Genomic DNA, 17,995 nt, shown 5'->3' on the forward strand with positions numbered 1-17,995 from the left:
ACCACGTACCGTACCAGCTGGGTGGCTTGGGGACTGTGAGCCTGTGAGGCAGGTTCTTCAACCGTGAAATGTGGAGAACTATTCTTTGACGATTTGAATTACGATGAAACGAGTGCCTGGGTACGTGGGCACTCAACAGATACTGACTCACCTCTAGCAAATAATCCTGTCAATTTAAAAAAAGAGAGAGCGTGAGAAAAAGGAAGGCCTCCTCTAGCTATTTGATCCAATTCAACAAAATTCTACACACATAAATTATACAAAGGATTGCCCAAAATGCGTTTACTACAGAGTGGCAAACTTGTTCACATTAGAATAGTGATATTAGAATAATGTGAGATCTGATGGCTAAGTCAGGTTTTAAAATAGAAATCAGTGACTGATAATAAACAGGGAAGATTCATATATAGACATAATACTATATATTACACTGGTAACTTTTTACTTAAAAGTTCATAATGTGGGGCCGGCACAGTGGCTCAGGAGGTTAGAGCTCCATGCTCCTAACTCCGAAGGCTGCCGGTTTGATTCCCACATGGGCCAGTGGGCTCTCAACCACAAGGTTGCCGGTTCAACTCCTCGAGTCCCGCAAGGGATGGTGGGCTCCACTCCCTGCAACTAAGATTGAACAGGGCACCTTGAGCTGAGCTGCCTCCCAGATGGCTCAGTTGGTTGGAGCAGGGCTCTCAACCACAAGGTTGCCAGTTCGATTCCTCAACTCCCGCAAGGGATGGTGGGCAGCGCCCCCTGCAACTAAAATTGAACATGGCACCTTGAGCTGAGCTGCTGCTGAGCTCCCAGATGGCTCAGTTGGTTGGAGTGCGTCCTCTTAACCACAAGGTTGCTGGTTCGACTCCCGCAAGGGATGGTGGGCTGTGCACCCTGCAACTAGAAACGGCAACTGGACCTGGAGCTGAGCTGTGCCCTCCACAACTAAGACTGAAAGGACAACAACTTGACTTGGAAAAAGGACCTGGAAGTACACACTGTTCCCCAATAAAGTCCTGTTCCCCTGCCCCAATAAAATCTTTAAAAAAAAATACCCTTTATAAAAAAAAAAAAGGTTCATAATGCCCTTCCCATAAAGAGGTCATCTATATTCCTAATGACATAGCTTCCCAGAAATCTACTTCTTATCAATATAACTGAGAATTTCTGCCTTCCCAGAGGAACTAAACCTGTACATGACAAATACTGTATTCTAGAAAAGGGTCAACAAATTACCACTGCTGCTCAGTCAGATGCCCATGACGGACACTGAGTTGATCACAGGTAGACATGGACAGGGGGTTACAGCCTTCCTTTCTGTGAAGCCCAGACGTGGCCTCAAGTCTTCTCAGCAAAATACTCTAGGCAGCTACCCCTATTTTGACCCTAAAATATTCCTGGTCCAAAGATAATTCATTTTCAAAGTGCAAAGAAAAAACAAGCAATGAGAGTCCAAGTAATATGTCTGGAATTTCATTTACAAAGATAGTAGTAATACAAATGAAAACAAATTTCCCACTGACTAAATTGGAAACATTCTCTACGTTTTCCCACTTTTTAACATCACTCTCCATCTCTTCATAATTGCACGGAAAATAAAAGTAGAGTAATAGTCTGAATGCATATAGCAAGATATTATCGGCTCACTTTAATCCATTTTCAATTATGTGAACTGTTTTAACATGTATTATATTAGAGGCATATATTACAACCCAAACCCTTTCAAACAGTTTAAGGCACCCCAGCTGAGCATGTTCCAGGCACACATTCCTGTACTTGGCATTCTCTTCCAATAGGAATCCTCACAATCATGTTTCGGATCTGGAAGAAAAACACAAAGTGGCGTTTTGCTGCCTCCCTTACTCTTGCTCATCCTTCATGAGCAAGTCATGTAGTAAAAGATTAACTGGTAATAATGAGAATAAACTATGTCAAATAAGGATAGATCGTGTAAATATGAATGCAGAATTTTAAGGATGCAATTTTTAGGGGGGAAAAAGTCCTCTGTGTAAAGCACAGAAACACAAGCAGCTTGTTGTCTCAAAAAACAATTGATCTGGAAGAGCTAAATCAGTTTAGGAATGGTATAGACAAACTTGTGGCACATTTATAATTGGCTGGTTATTCAGAGAAGCTAAAAATGTACTAGGCATAGTAAAATATTTGAAATTGTGGCAGGGACAAGAACTGTCTGCTCCAACTCTGTGTGGTACAATCAAGGTAGAATACTGCATGGGGTTTGGTGGGGGCAGTTCCTACAACTAAAATCTGATTTCCAAAGCATGATCCCAAGTTAAGAACTTTATGATGAGGTAGACAGGGTCCACAAATGAATGCTTTTTACCCATGGCAATAAAACATGTGGGCTCTGAGAGGTTATTGCCGTCCAGTTCTAATCTATGCTTTTAATGTCCTTATTTTCAAAATTTAAACATAAAATAGAAAAAGTTTTCATGATCAAGAGAAAGCTATAGAAAGCTCCCTTTTTTAAAACTTTTTTTTTTAAATGTGTTTTTGCAGGACCGATTAGCTTTAAGTCAAGTAGTTGTTTCAATCTAGTTGTGGAGGGCACAGCTCACAGTGGCACATGTGGGGATCGAACCGGCAACCTTGTTGTTAAGAGCACTGCTTTCTAACCAACTGCGCTAACCGACAGCCCCTAGAAAGCTCCCTTTAATGAGGCTGATAAAATACTTGAGTTTCAAGCCTAATTAATCTTTCAAACTTTGGTTTAAAATACTAATGCTATTGTTTCAGAATGTATTTCTACATTTTGAGGATAAGAAATATGCCACATTTGAATGTTGCTTTAGTCATCAAAATGACCACACACATATATACACATACGTGTTTGTGTGTGTATGTATGCATATAAATATATTTTTTCATCTTTACCACAACTCCAAAGAAGTGGAGTAGGGAGAGGTCCAGCATGTTGCTCAATTTCACCAGAAAAAGCATAAAGCGATCATTCGATTTCTTGTTGAGGCCTTTTTCTAATTCTTTTAGTTCTTTCAGTTATAGTTTTCTTTATATTTCACAAAATTTTAATGCTATACTATGTCAGAAACCCTGGAAATACCTCAACAGTTTACAGACTAGAGAACATTAAATGCTAAGGATATGGGAATTACATTTAAAAATTTTTTTAAATTAGTTTCAAGTGTACAAAACAACGTACATTTACACCCCTCACAAAGTGATAACCCCCCCAATCTACTATTCCTCTGACATCATATATAGCTGTTACAATACCATTGGCTATATTCTCTATGCTGTACTTTTCACCCCATAACTGTGTGTGTGTGTGTGTGTGTGTGTGTGTGTATAATATTTAATCATAGTTGACATTCAATATTATTCTACTTCAGCTTCAGGTGTATAGCGCAGTGGTCAGGCACTTACAGAATCTATGAAGTGGTCTCCCTGATAAGTCCAGCACCCATCTGGCACCCTTCATAATCTTTACATTATTGGTTGTATTCCCTATACTGTACTTCACATCCCTGTGACTGTTCTGTGATTACCTATTTGTACTTCCTAATCCCTTCACCTTCTCTCCCATCCCCCACCCACCTACCATCTAGCAACCATCAGTTTTTTTCTCTGTATCTGAGTCTACTTCTGTTTTGTTTACTCATTTATTCTGTTCTTCAGATTCCACATATAAGTGAGATCATAAAGTATTTATCTTTCTCAATCTGACTCATTTCACTTAGCATAATATTCTCTAAGTCCATCCATGTTGCTGCAAATGGTAAGATTCCATTCTTTTTTAAGGCTAAATAATACTCCATTGTATAAATGTACCACAGTTTCTTCATCCAACTGTCTATTGATGGGCATTTTGGTTCTTTCTGTATCTTGGCTATTGTGAATAGCGCTGCAATAAACATAGGAGTGCACGTATTTTTTTGAATTAGTGTTTTGGATTTCTTTGGATAAATATATAGGAAGTAGATTCGCAGACATTACCCTTAGTGATATTTTTACTGATATATCCCCTTGGGCAAGGGAAGCAAAAGGAAAAATAACCACGTGAGACAACATGAAACTAAAAAATTTTTTCACAGCAAAGGAAACCATCAACAACAAAAAAAAGACATCCTACTGAATGGGAGAAGATATTTGCCAATGACACATCTGATAAGAGTTTAATAGCCAAAATTTATAAAAAACTCATACAACTCAACACCAAACAAAACAAACCCAATTAAAAAATGGGCGGAGGACATGAACAGGCATTTCTCTAAAGACATACAGATGGCCAACAGACATATGAAAAGATGCTCAACGTCACTAATCATCAGAGAAATGCAAATTAAAACCACAATGAGATATCACCTCACATCTGTCAGAATAGCTATCATCAATAAATCAATAAACAAGTGTTGGCGAGGATGTGGAGAAAAGGGAACCCTCATGCGTTGTTGGTGGGACTGCAGATTGGTGCAGCTGCTATTGGTGCAGCGAATATGGAAGTTCCTCAAAAAATTAAAAATACAACCAGCACATGACCCAGCAATTCCACTCCTGGGAAGTACATTTTAATTGCTCACTTGACACAGCAGTTATCTTCCATCCTGAAGCCTAAGGAAGTGAGCAATCAATCCTGTAGCTGGCTGTAATGATGCTATGACCCTGATGCTTTTTCTGTGGGAAAAGAGACATAAAATGTACTGTTGTAACCATTTTTAAGTGTACAGTTCTGTGGCATTAAGTGCATTCCCATTGTTATGAATCCATCTCCAGAATTTTCCATCATCCTCAATCAATTCTGTACCCGTTGAACATGAACTTCCCATTTTCCCTTCCTCCAGCCCCAGGAAACCACCATTCCATTTTCTGTCTGTATGAATTTAACTACTCTAAGTACCTCATGTAATTGGAGACACACAGTATTTGTCCTTTTGTGTCCAACTTACTTCACTCTGCATGTATCATCAAGGTTCATCCATGCTATAGCACATGTCAGTATTTTCTTCCTTTTTAAAGCTGAATAGTATTTCATTGTTTAAATACATACATTTTGTTTAGCCATTCATCTGACAGACATTTGGGTTGCTTCTTGTTTTTTGGCTATTGTGAATAATACTGCTGTGAACACGGGTATATTATTTGTCTGAGTCCCTTCATTTGGGTATATAACCAGCAGTGGAATTGCTGGATCATATGATATTTCTATGCTTAATTCCATCCTTCCCGTTCTCATACCTAAACCAAAGACCACAATGAGTACACCAACCAACACACTTTGTGTGTTCTAATCATAGTGGAAAAACCCCATCCAATTTCTCTTGCATTGTTTCTCACTTAACCTGTTGGAACACCTTATATCTATGAACTGCCTGGAAGACGCCAAGGACCTCCAGGCCTGTGCAATCCTCCCGGCGCTACTGCTGCAGACCCAGCCTCAGGCTTCCCTGTTGACAGGAAGTGGGGCCCAGTATGGCTCCATCTGTAGAAATACAGGGGTGATTCCAAAATACACCCAACACTCAGCTCTGCAACACCCAAGACTTGGGTGTGAATCCCGGGGTCAAGGTTGGGTAAGTATAAAATCTGAATTTTTATAGAACTAGTAACGGGAAAACAGGAAGATCAGGCAAGGTGGTGAAATCCTCAGCAATGCCAACGATTGCATAACACCTCAGTCCCTGAAGCACTTTTTTCCACCTGCTATACTACTAAAACTTAGGAGTGTTTCAAGTTACTTGAGAATTCACCAATCCCAGAACTTTCCTTTCTTAGAAGTTCTTCCAGAGTTTCTGTCAGAAATTCCTTTTCTGTTTATGGGAGCAGAACACTCCAAGGAATTTCAAGGCTGGTAGTACAATACACAACTGAGCAGAGCCATCGCTCCCAATAATTAATCAAAAACACTGTCTCGCCTGCAGTGTAGAGCAATTGTGAATACATGAGGACATGTGAAGGTACTGGGCCATAATGTGGTCAATGTTGTACGCAATACAACAATTCAGAACCAAGCAGGTGTGGCTCAAGGGGTTACTTCTTCAGGTGAAAAAGAGGAAAGGAGAGGTTAAAGAGAATTGTGTGAACCAGCAAAGGAACAACAACCAGGAATGCCTGAGGACTGTACAATGAAGGGTGAAACTGAACCTCTCTGGACAGGGAGGCAAGGCTTTTGCCTCTTCACACACTTCCAGTTCCATTTTTTCCTTACTCTGTTCCAGTGAAGGAGATGAAAATACAAATGGCCCAAGTCTAAGACTGACTGGGCTGTGATTAGTGGGTTCGGACTCTGTTTGTTAAGATCACAAATGTGGTTTTCCTTCACACTGGTTCTTCTCGCCCTGCAGAAGGCAGGTCCAAGTAGGGTCTGACCTTAACAGGCTTTATTCTCTTTTTGCCCAAGCATATGGGTTACTGCTTTAGGTTCTTCACCAGCTAGCCATCCAGATACAGACATGAATGATATGGTTCCCAGATACAGACATGAGCCTAGGAAAGGGTAAGAGGTCCCTGTTTAGGCATTGAGCCTAAACTCCGTGAAATTTCCTGAGCCTTGCAGCAGACTGTGATCTAACACATAATGAGGGTGTGTCCTTTGATTCTTGTCTGCTGCTGTTCCATGTGTACAGCTTCCTTAGGAGTCTTGAGGGAGGAGGGATGGAGGAAACCCTGGCTTCTCTAATAAGCCCACCTTAATAATACTGTCTAGAATAGGATGCAGGTTGAAGATGCGTGCTTTATAAAACTTCCTAGTCTTTTATGTAAACCTTCTGTTGGCTTGGTATTTATAGCTTCATACCCCTAAAATTAATTTGTTCTGTCACTGCAGGGTGGTCTTTAATTAGTTGATAAAAATTATTTACATCTTATTTTCATGTAAAAGTGACACCAACAGCAATAACATGGGCATTCAACAAGTATTTTTTGAATTAGACTAGATTTCAAGTATTTATGTTCCTGAAAAAAACATGCCATGTCCCTATCCATTCTTCAAACACAAAGACACAATTTTATTCATGCAATTATATCAATACTGTTCAACACGTAGAGCTTTTTACTCCCTGTTTAAGTTGCATTTCATTTTGACTATCTAATACTGTAAGTGCCACGCTATTCTAATCAGGTTACCGCTTACACTTATAAAAATGGCAAATTTCTCTGAATACCACTCCAAAAATGCTAATTCACACTTAGTACTTATCTAATATCAGACTCTTGGAAGTTTCAAAGATCTTAATATATATCCACTCAGTACAAGTCTTCACACTGCTGTGCAAACAACGACCCAACTCCTCTTTATCCCCATGTTCAAAATAAGGCAAAGACAGATGGAATAACATTCCGTATGCCCTAGGGAAGGTACAATAAAGGAACAGCGTAAGAGAGTTTCTGGGTCCCCGCACCTGTTTCACATGCCTCTTTCTTCTTCTGTCTTCTTCCCTGGGCGTGATGGGACTCCTCTGATAGAAGGCAAGATGGCTGCCATCCTTCAGTTATCACAGTACTGTACCTTTAGAATGGACAGCATCAGCACTGTGATAACTGAGCCAGGGCAGCCTGTCAGTCACTGTGTTGGCTGGCGGCATCTTTTCCAGGTGATTGCATGACTTCCTCCGAAGGCTCCCCATGAAGTGGAAGACTAAAAGATTCCCTTCTGGTTCGAGATGTGGGGAAGAAGAAAAAGTGGGGTCACAGCTCAGCAAGTGGTGATGCTGAAATATTAAGAAGCCCAGGTGAATTAGAACAGAATGAAAGACAAACACGTGATTTATACATATTAATGATGACAACCACACGATTATGCAGTAAGCTTTCCAGCTATGTTTCAGTGTATTTCTTCCATGCATAGATTTGCTGACTCAATCCCCCTGACCTCAATCATACATGCAATATTTACTGAGGGACTACTATATTCCAAGACCTCCTCTAGATGCTCAGGAAATTAAGATTAAATAAGACACGGTCCCTGTTCTCAAAATGCTCCCCATCAAACATGGTAACAATACTTCACATCTGCCTAATATTCAATAATTTCCTATGTGTTTTCTCATTTGCTTTTCCACAAGAACTCTTTGCAGTTGTCAATAAATTATTCATTAATTTATCAAAAAAGGAATCTGGAAATAGGTTAGATATCATTAGCCCATTTTACAGATAGAAAATAAAAACCTAAGAGAGGTTTAGGTGATTCACCTGAGATTATACCTTAAGTTATAGTGAGCCTGGGATCAAATCCATGTCTAATGACTGAGCCCAGTGCTTTCTCCCCTCTACCCCAACCTGGCCATTCAACTCCATCAACTGTATATTCAGTTTACAAACTTATACAAACAAAAAGATTTCTGAAAACATCTACTTTTGCTTAAGATTTTTAGTTTTCTCAATATTTCAGATCACGATGCAGAAATTAGGTGGAGGGTTATGTTTTAAGAAGAAATGCACATTACCAAAAAAATGACTAATTGTTCCTACCTGAGTGCTATGAAAGTACTCAAAATGATGACACTGATGATGATTATATATTTAGCACACCTGCAGGGCGTTTTTTACTGCAGTTCTTATCAATTCCACAGTTACAGTAGTATAAGAATTGTTGACAACTTTTGGAACGCATTAAAAAGAAAATCAACATATACGTATCACTTGCTTTGAAATTATCTGTATCTTTGAGATGTACCCTGAAGTCATTTCAGGGATAACTTTTACTTTAAAAAAAAAAAAAGTACAAAAAGATTCTGAAATTGTAATTCAGGCTTTGGAATACAAACTTATGAAAACCATGATTCACTCAGTTTTTTTCCATGTCAGTCGTAAGTCCTCAAGTTATTTCAATATGAGTGAAATTTGACAGATATTTGAAAAATAATTGTTTTTAATTAGGTATTTGTTCAGTTTCAAAGACTATATGCAAATAAGATATCAGCACTGTACTTCAAATATGTCAGAAGATGAATCAATTCTTTAGATCAGAAGCCATAAAATAAGAGTACACTGACTAACTCAATTTAATTTTATGCACTATGAAACTGACCTTACCTTCAAAAGGTAATATTCAACGAAATAATCCACCTACGCACAAATTACTGTAACATTTTCTAAAGCAAAAATATCTAAAAGTTAAAGAGGTCATTGCCTAGGTCTTGGCCAACTGATGTAATACAAAGTTGAAACACGAGAGGGCAACGAAGATTTTTATTTTTTTTTTTAAGTTGGATCCCATAACCTAAGGTTCCTGGAAGTAGTTGCACATTTGCAACCAAATTATAAACATCTGTTAAATGAACAAAGATATTGGGATTATTTGAGAATACAATTTAAGATAGCTGACCCATCAAAAAGTGTAAAAAGATTACCACTTAATACTTCCTGGCCACAAGTTCTGTCAGCTTTGGAAAAGATGAATACTTACTCTGAGATATTGGAGGGTGGATACATATGGGAACAAATAATTCTGATATACTTACTACTTACTACACTGTTCTTCACTAAAACTGAATGCTAGTGCAACTTAATGTCTAAAAATGAAATACACAAAGATGAACTTAATGTTTGTAATGAAATGTTTGTAATATAATAATACCAAGTAGAAATTCACTCTATTAGCCATGACCAAAAACCAGACAACTAAACATTGATACAATAAGGATATTTCCTTAATTTTCTCTCATTTCCTTCTTTTCTACCTAAGCTGGGGGAGGAGGAGCCAAAAGACCAGTTCATGAAAAGCAAATTGTCATTATGCTGTGAACAGTTACCTAAATTAATAGTCTCAGAATAATTCTTAAGCAGCTTCAAGGAAGAAAAATATGGGTTTTCAGAAGTATATTTTATAAATATTAATAAATGCTTCAAAAATGTAAGTTTTGCTTCTTCTTAGAAATTATTTTTTATAAACGTGCCTTTTAAAAAGCCAAATTTATCAGAAACATTTCCCATTCCATAGATTTTTCTTATAAAAATCAAATTGTTTTAATTTTAAAACAAACAACTGCAGCTGCTCATGCTGCAGTATGAAATTATACTGGGTAGTAAGAGAGGGGAAAAGAAATAGTGGTATAAAATGCTTTCCTCCAGTGATTAAACTGATTTTAAACTCAGTTCTTCTATGATAAAAATGATACAGCTGAGAATAATTTCTTCATGATGCATGTACCAAATATTATTATCTACAAAACTGAGTACTTCTGGCAAACTGGTAGCATAAAAAACTTGCTTTTAAATCTTGTGGAGTACAAATGCAGACACAGAAAACATGTCATGTCCCTCTTATATATGGACTAAAAATGAAAACAAATGATTTTAAACCTCTAAGTATCTGATTACATATTACGTAACTGAAGGTATTGATAAGCTGCTGGCAATGCAAAATATATGAAAATACTTTTAAACTAAAGCAGTTTAAATAGATTTTTAAATAAAATCAGCTGGTCTTTTACTAAAGTGTGATTTTGTCTTCCAATGTGAAAACCATAATCCAATTCAGTATTATAAAACATATTTGACCAAACTGTGATGTTATAAGAATGTATTGTCAATAAAAAATGCTCAAATGTCAACTACTGCTTAGTCAGAGGTACACAGAATGTATACTTGCATTTTATTGCAGTTTTACTATATTAAGAGTGTTAAAAAAATAACTTGTGTCAAAGTTTAGTAGTAAACCTGGAGTGAAGGGGTTACAGATTTTCTTCTATTTTTTTTTAAGGAGAAAGAAATTGGCTAAAAAGGTGAAGGAAAAGCCAAGGACCACTGACTACCCTGTGCAAAGTCCACCCTGATTCTCACAAAGAAGCAGTAATAGAAACTATTTATAAAGGGGGTGTCACTGTTTTTACCCACTTCAAGCACTGACCTCTAAGTAATCTCGTGCTGCATAACCCTTGCAGGTCCCTCTGGAGGAAAAGACCTATCACAGAAAGTATGCACACAATAATGTAGAGACAGAAAGAGGAACGAGCTTTCTTGCTCATGCTGACTGGGATTTTAGCCCAAAACGGCTCCAGGAGACTAAAAATTTACAAATAAATGGACTGGCCCATAATTCTGTTATATGGGCCTTTCCTCCTTACATATGCACTCAGCATACATACTTTTAGTTCAACAGTCTACTCCACAGTTATTTTACTTTCTGCTTTTGCTCTAGATTCCATTTCTGCCCTAGATTTTAGACGTTATAATTTGCTCACAAGTCAATCTTATTCTGATTTCACCTCTATATTACATACCCTTTTAGAATAGCTAGTCAAAATGATCCACCCCTAGCTAACCATCTCTAAAAACCCTGACTGTCTCCAATTAATCTATGATTTTCTCATTACTGCAGCAGCGCCATTTAAAAATGCTGGGTCTTACACAGTCTCAAATTCCCTTAATGGACAGCTAAAGGAGACGATACCAAAGTCTTGCACTGACCTCCAATTCTTGAGCTGTGGGCTGTTCCAGAAACACATCTACACCTCTCTTTTCTGCAGAGTCCACCGTTCTCAGAGCTTCTACTCCTACTTCTGTAAAATGAACATATTTCTACTTGTAACACATGCCACATCAGTGTTACACTCGTTATTAAGGGCTACATCTTATACCATAACTCAAGTTCGCAGGTCACCTCTTATTTCCTCAAATCAGTAGTACTGTTTGTTCCTAAAGTCAGAGACTGTTTTCTTCATGTCCCTTCACACTAGTCAGTCTTTCTCACAAAGTACAAGCTCAACAAACATTCAATTAATTGATGAACCTCTCTTCATTTCCCAGGGATTCTCTAAATAAGTTATCAACAAAAGTGTATGTTTAATTCCAGCCTTTGTCAGTATGGTCGTAAGCAAGACACTTGACAGTCTGTCATGGATAAAATGAAGGGGTAGTACTAAATGGTCCCTAAGTCCCTTCGAGGGCCATTACTGAATCACATTAGATAAAACCAAACCCCAAACACAGCATTATCTCTACTCAGGTCAGCATTAAACTTTTTTGGAGGAAAGGGGTCAGCAAACCTTCTGGGCTCAATTACCACCAGTGGAGCTATGATGGAGCTTGGGGATAGAAAGTAAATGAAAGAGGAAGAGAAAGTAAACAAAGGTGAGTGGTGAGTGGAATCGTTAAGATGCCACCAGGTGTCACAATTGTTACTGTACTCTGAGATATTTTGGCATACCCAGGAGCCTTTTACAAAAACAGCTATAACTAGATGTGTCGGTACCTAAATTTTCCGATGCCACCCCCTACTAGCCCTTGTAGTACCCTGCACATGGTTACTGACCTTCCTGAGTGGGGCATGCCTCCTGCATACAAATAGGCAAAGCCATCACTATTAGGCCTCATGTACTGTAATAATAACTCTTGAGGTCCCCAAATCTCCACGTGGGAAAAAGCAAGGGAAAGTAGACAGTAGACAAACATGAAATAACTGTATTTCATGCAGTACCTCCTTTGGAAATTAATCCGTGGACCAAAAGGAGTGATGTTACAGGTCAGCACTGTCCAAGAGAAGTGAAATATAAGCCATATTATGTAAATATTCTAGTAGCCACAGTTAAAAACAAACAAACAGGTGAAATTAACTTGAACAATATATTTAGTTTAACTCAATATATCCAAAATATCACCATTTGGGCATGTAATTAATATAAAAATTATTCATGAGATATTTTCTTTTTTTGTACTAAGCCTTTGAAATCTGGAATGTATTTCACATTTATAACACATCTCAATTCAAACACTAAATTTCATCAGAAATAATCTGTATACAGATTGTATAAAATTGACAATTTAAAAAGTACCCAAATTTCATGTGCCCAAATTGTTTCTAAACATATTTAAGTTTTCCAGTAACTGAATCAAGTAGCAATTTCAAGAATTAAATAAAAATGTAAAATTCAGTTCCTCATCACTGTAACCCGACTTCAGATGCTTGACAGCTACCTGTCCAGTGGCTGTTTTCAGGCAGGTACAGAAAACCCTGTCTGTCACCTGGATTCTTTTAAACCTGAACTAGATTAAAAAATGTAACCCCTTCAACAGCAAGCCCTTCTACAGCACACACCAGATGCTCGAGTTATGCCAAGTATTTTCTGCCCCACGACTAATCCTTAAATGGTCACTACTTCAATGATGATCACTTATTAAGCAGCTCTTTCCAAAGACTGAAAAACCCTTTTAGCTCAAAAAGGCATATCTCAATTTAGGGAAAGAACGGAGACACTGTTTCAAAGATACGGAGTTAATTTCCAAGGTAAAGGTGGAAAATCCTGACATCCTTACCTTTGTGTTACTTCTGTGTCCGGGATATTAATCACGCTGCCAAAGTTATGGCCATTGTTTATAATGAGCCTCTCAATTTCCATACTCAAAGTAGCTATCACTGCTGCATCCTTGGATTCTTTGCCTCCCTCAAGTGCTCCCTACAGGCCTCCCCGCCACAACTTCCTCCACCTCTAGCAGACTCTCTAGCTCACATTCCAGGAGCTCCTCTTTAATTCATTCTGAACAGTACTTGTTATTGTTGATATACCGAAATATATGAATAATTCAATGAATGAATTTTGAATCATCCTATTAATCATTCATTGGTCTATGTACCTGAGTTATCTTGAGAAAAGCTTTTCTGAATATACATGGAAAGTATCCCCCCACCCTTCCCCGAAGGAACCAATTACAAACTCTCCAGCTTTCTCTCCCTATGTCAAAGTTCAGTGATCCTCCTGGAGCTGATTTAAAAGTTGATCTTCTAAAGGAGCTGGGTTCCTAAGGTAGTTCTATTTTGAGCCTTCTTCCTGTTCTGAAGCTAAAGTTGGAAGGGCTTAGGGGGTGATGTCATGGAAGGGAGACTGCAGGCTTTTACAGAAGGGTCTTCTCCAGCTACTGTGGATGCTCAGGTGGTGGGAACTACAGGGAGTATTCACTTCTCATCTCTTTCTCCTCCCGCCCTTTTAAGTCCCAGCTATTCACTAGCCAGCAAGAAAACAAGTTCAAATAAGCGTGCAAACATATTTATATTTTACTCTTTAAGCATCTCAGAAACAAAAAGACTGGGGAGAAAAATGCCTCATTCCAGGGAAGAAAGGTGACAACTTCTTTCTCCACCTCCCCAAGTATCTATCATAGGACTAGGGGAAAAGAGGTTGGGAGGCACAGCTGGCAAGAAGAATAAAGGGATTATAAATCTAGAAAGTTTAAAAAGGTAAATATTGGGGACATTCAGGACAGAAAGGAGACCCTTGGGTCTCTTCTCTTCCACCGTTTTCTCCTCCCTGTTGGATAGTTAGATTTGGGGCTGGGTGTGCCTTCTGCTTTGGGAGGCGTGTTTGGCTCTGGAGAAAGAAGAGGGGCCAGGGTGGGGCCCTGGGAAAGAGAGCCAGAGACTGCTTAGGCCTGATTCTGGGCTGAGCTCTTAGGGGAAGAATGTTGGGGGCTGTAGGAGGACAGCTGAAGATCCAGTGGGGAATAAATAACGGCACTGGGCCAAGGGGGTCACCTCTCTTTCCATCTAAACCCAGCAGTTAAGTTGCTGGTTGGTGGAACGCAAACCGAGAGGGAAGAGAAAAATCCCAACACAGCTGTAGGCCACAACTTGCCAGGCTGGGGGAATGGACGTGCCCAGGGCAATCCAGCAGGTGAAAGAAGCACTTTCTGGTAGATTCTGTGATGGGGGATTAGCTAAGAGCTCTGGGGAACAGAGGATTCCCTGGTTTCTCGGCTCACCTCTCCTCCAAAGCCCGAATAAGCACAGGTGTGGTCCTTCTCCAAAAAGGTGGCTGCTGGCTTGCGGGTAGCTGAGTGAGGGAAAGGATTCTTTGGCCCGGGAAGGCGGGGAGAAGCCTTGGGGTCAGCTAAGGTCAGGAACAGGGGGTGTCCGCCAAATCCCCTCCCTCTCTTGAAAACCCGACCTGGACCGGCATAAATTACAGCAATGCACCCCCCTCCCCAATAATGTTTCTAATAAAAGAAACAGGCTCTCTCTCCTGCTTACAAAAAACACTGCAGGATCTGGTTGATGAAAATAAACAGGTGAGCCCAAAGAGCAGCGGGAAAAGATTGGGGATGGGAGAATAAACGTGCCGAGAAATCGAGGCTTCCCCGCCCTCCCCACACACATCCTCTCCCCTCTAGCCCAGGAGAATCTGCGTGGCAGGTTGCAAGCTAAAAATGCCACTGTGACAGACCACCATCTCCCCGCCCCGTGCCAATTCGCCCTCCTACCCCAGGGTCCAGCGCTGTGGCCTCGTGGTAGCGCCCCGTCCCCCGACGCCGCGCGGGGCTCACCCTTACCCCTGACCGCCGCCGCCGGGACTCCGGTCTTCCTCCCTCCTCCCTCCCTCCTCCTCCGCCTCCTCCTCGCAGACTCCTCCCGCCGGATCCTTCATGTAAACAACATCCAGGCTCTATTTACAGTCGCCGCCGGACCGCGAGGGACCCACGCCAGCACCCTGAAAGAAGGCGGGGGTGGGGGAAAAGCGAGTGCGCAACATTTATACACACACCCCGCCCCGCCCCTCCGCGCCGCTGCCCCTCCAGGGGGCCGAAGTGGGGCGCCCAGGGGCCACCCGCGCCCACGTCCACACTGTGCGGCTTCTGACAACCCAGCGAGGGCCAAAAGGAAACCGCGGAAATGCCGGTGGGCGAGGTCGCCGCCCCCCCCGCACCCCGCAGGAAGAAAAATACACCCCAACAACAACAAACCCAGCAACACGCTCGAAGTCCGTGCGGGAGTGAGGAGGCCCCCAACCCGCCTCGCCCCGCCCCGCCACCCCGGCGCCCCGCTGCCTACCCGGAGGTGGCCAGCTGCGTGCGGTCCCCACAGGCGGCTGAAAGCAGGCAGGCGCCCAGCGCCGGGCACTGGCGCGCCCTCGGCCCTCGCCGCCGCACGGCCCGCCCCGCCCTCGGCCCGCCCCCCGCGCGGGCCCCGAGCCGGCCGAGCCTCGCGGCTGCGTGTGCGTATGCGTGTGCGCGCGCCGCGGCCAGCCTTGCCGAACGGTCCTTTGCCCCCACGGCTTCCCGCGCCCCGGGGCGGGCTCCAGCGCCCACGGCTAGCGTTCCACGGTGGCTCACGGCCGCGCACACACACGTAGACATTCGGCCGCACGGAGCCCCGCGGCCGCACGCCTCCCGCAGGCGCCTGACCCCGCACGCGCCGTCGCCCCCGCGCGCGGCCCGCCACCCCCACACCCACCTGCGCACCCCGGGGTCCCGAGCCCCCCTTCCTTTGTTCTTCCCGCTATTTGCATGAGGATTATCTAATGACGCAGCAAAGCTCGCCACAACGTGACCGTCGCCATTTTTCTGTTTTTATTCTATCTGCCATGTGATAGATTGGGGGGGGGGGCGGTTAGAAAAGGGAGAGAGACGGGATTAAAAAAAACAAAAAAAACTTCCGGGTCTCATGACTGGGAAGGGAGAAAAACAAAAGGGAGACGAGACACAACTCCAGGGGAAGGACGTGTGTGTGCGTGGTGTGTGTTTGTGTGTGTATGTGCGCGCGCGCGCGCTCACGCACCCTCCCCTGTGAAACGAGGCTCCCGCAGCAGAGAGCATCTTCCAAAGGAGCCCAATGAGCCTTGGTGGGTTCAGACCGCACCCTCTAGCCATGGCGGTTGCGTGTCCGGGTTCCACACCCGCCGCAAACGCTCCGCGAAGCTGTCAGCTTGGTCCCTTCTGGCCGCCTCCACTTGCCGGTCCAGCTCAGAGCTAGCGCTTTCGCTCCCGGGCGGGTGTACCGTCCTGGGTTATGTTCCGAGAAGTCTCTTACCTAAGGGAAGAAATGATAAAGTTTAAAGGCTACCGTATTTCCTAAGTTTTAAAATAGTTTGTTTAGATGCTGTTTATGACCCCCGCGTGGCAACGCCAAGCAGCATCCAATATTGGTTCGAAACCTTCGTCTCTTTACCCCCTTTTCTCTCATTTCCCAAAGCGGGATACACCCTTGTGTGGTGTTCCATGGGGGTTTATTATGTGGAAACGGGCCCTTCATTAAGGGTTGATTTATTTTGGAAGAAATTTTTAATGAACACTTGTTCAGGGTCAGGGAGCATTGTTTAAGAAGACAGCTGCATGGCAAGGTGGATTCGTGTTGCACTGATCTTATTCGCATTCAGAGGGCGTGATAGACTTTTCATTCTTTCTCAAGTCTCGTGTTCACGGTTGCTTGGAAAAAAGTATTTGGGAACTCTGCCACGTTTTCCAGTGAGAGATAAAATTTTGTACTTTTGTTTACTACTGTATTTCCTCTGGTCACTTTCACTTTTGTTTCTCTTGAGTTTCCTTTCTGGTTTCTTGTCTCTATTTCGTAATTCAGAGCAGAAATGGACTTGAGAGCTAACCAGAGTTCCTCACTTTACCGGCAAAGAGACCGAGGCCCGGAGGAGTGGTGAGAGTTACTCCAGGTCACACATTTAGAATGGAGTCGGGATCGAGCCCTGCTCACCTATCTCTACTCGAGTGGTGGAGATGGAGGGTGGGGAATGGGCATGGAGGGGGAATTGCTTAGTAATGTATGACAGCAATCCTGTTGTGTAAAATTAGTATCCTAGAAATTAAAAGAACACTTAACCAGATCATTCCCTTCTTAGGACGGGTGTAAATTGAGATTTGACTCAAATATATCTGTTAATTCAGATTCCACTTCATCTTTCTCTGGGAGAGTTTGTCATCTTACCAAATAGCTAGCTATACATGACTTATTAATTTTTTATTTTTATTTTTAAGAATTACAGAGTTGACCACTCCCCCTTTGTGCACCCACTGTGTCATTTGAATATTATGTCCTCGTGACTGTCACACTTCAGTGTGCAGAACTGTTGATGTAGCTCCCTGAAGCAGAGGATCATGCCATGTTCATGTTGTATCTCCCATGTTTAGCACCCTCCCTGGCAATGAATGAGTGAATGAAGGCCCCACGAGGACTTTTTCTATAATTCCATCCTGACCATCTCTAGGAAACTCCTTCCAGTTTCTGGTGAAGGCAGAACACTGGAGTTGCTTTTTGGTTCTTACACCTTTGCAGACCGTTTTTGGCAGGCTTCTAATTTGCAGAGCCAAGCAA

General features: G+C 42.0%; 1 protein-coding gene across 8 annotated transcripts; it reads right to left on the reverse strand.

Annotated features, from left to right (window-relative positions):
* Positions 1-1,613: 1,613 nt before the first annotated feature.
* LOC109447349 (uncharacterized) lies at positions 1,614-16,066 on the reverse strand. Of its 8 annotated transcripts, XR_012497256.1 has the most exons (8): positions 15,725-16,066; positions 15,226-15,383; positions 14,659-14,729; positions 12,383-12,434; positions 11,374-11,465; positions 7,365-7,615; positions 4,548-4,641; positions 1,614-1,809 (listed from the first exon to the last, which is right to left on the reverse strand). XR_012497256.1 is itself a non-coding variant. In XM_074334861.1 (6 exons), exons 2-6 carry the CDS (start codon positions 15,318-15,320, stop codon positions 7,458-7,460), a joined length of 468 nt encoding a protein of 155 aa, XP_074190962.1. In that variant the 5' UTR covers positions 15,321-15,383; positions 15,725-16,066; the 3' UTR covers positions 4,040-7,457. The 8 variants fall into 8 exon arrangements, 2 of the variants coding, with proteins under 2 accessions (XP_074190962.1, XP_074190964.1); XR_012497257.1 differs by lacking the exon at positions 4,548-4,641; XR_012497254.1 differs by having other exon boundaries at positions 4,548-7,615.
* Positions 16,067-17,995: the final 1,929 nt, after the last annotated feature.

Source organism: Rhinolophus sinicus, linkage group LG06 (assembly GCF_036562045.2).
Source record: "Rhinolophus sinicus isolate RSC01 linkage group LG06, ASM3656204v1, whole genome shotgun sequence".
NCBI classification, from domain to species: domain Eukaryota; kingdom Metazoa; phylum Chordata; class Mammalia; order Chiroptera; family Rhinolophidae; genus Rhinolophus; species Rhinolophus sinicus.

Coding starts and splice junctions, on each gene's coding strand:
- LOC109447349 (XM_074334861.1), bottom strand. CDS start 15,320: ATGAAGGATCCGGCGGGAGGAGTCTGCGAGGAGGAGGCGGAGGAGGAG. Junction 14,730..15,225: donor CCCGGCGGCGGCGGTCAGGG/GTAAGGGTGAGC, acceptor TCCCTCACTCAG/CTACCCGCAAGCCAGCAGCC. Junction 7,616..11,373: donor CCACAGCTCAAGAATTGGAG/GTCAGTGCAAGA, acceptor ATCTCGAACCAG/AAGGGAATCTTTTAGTCTTC.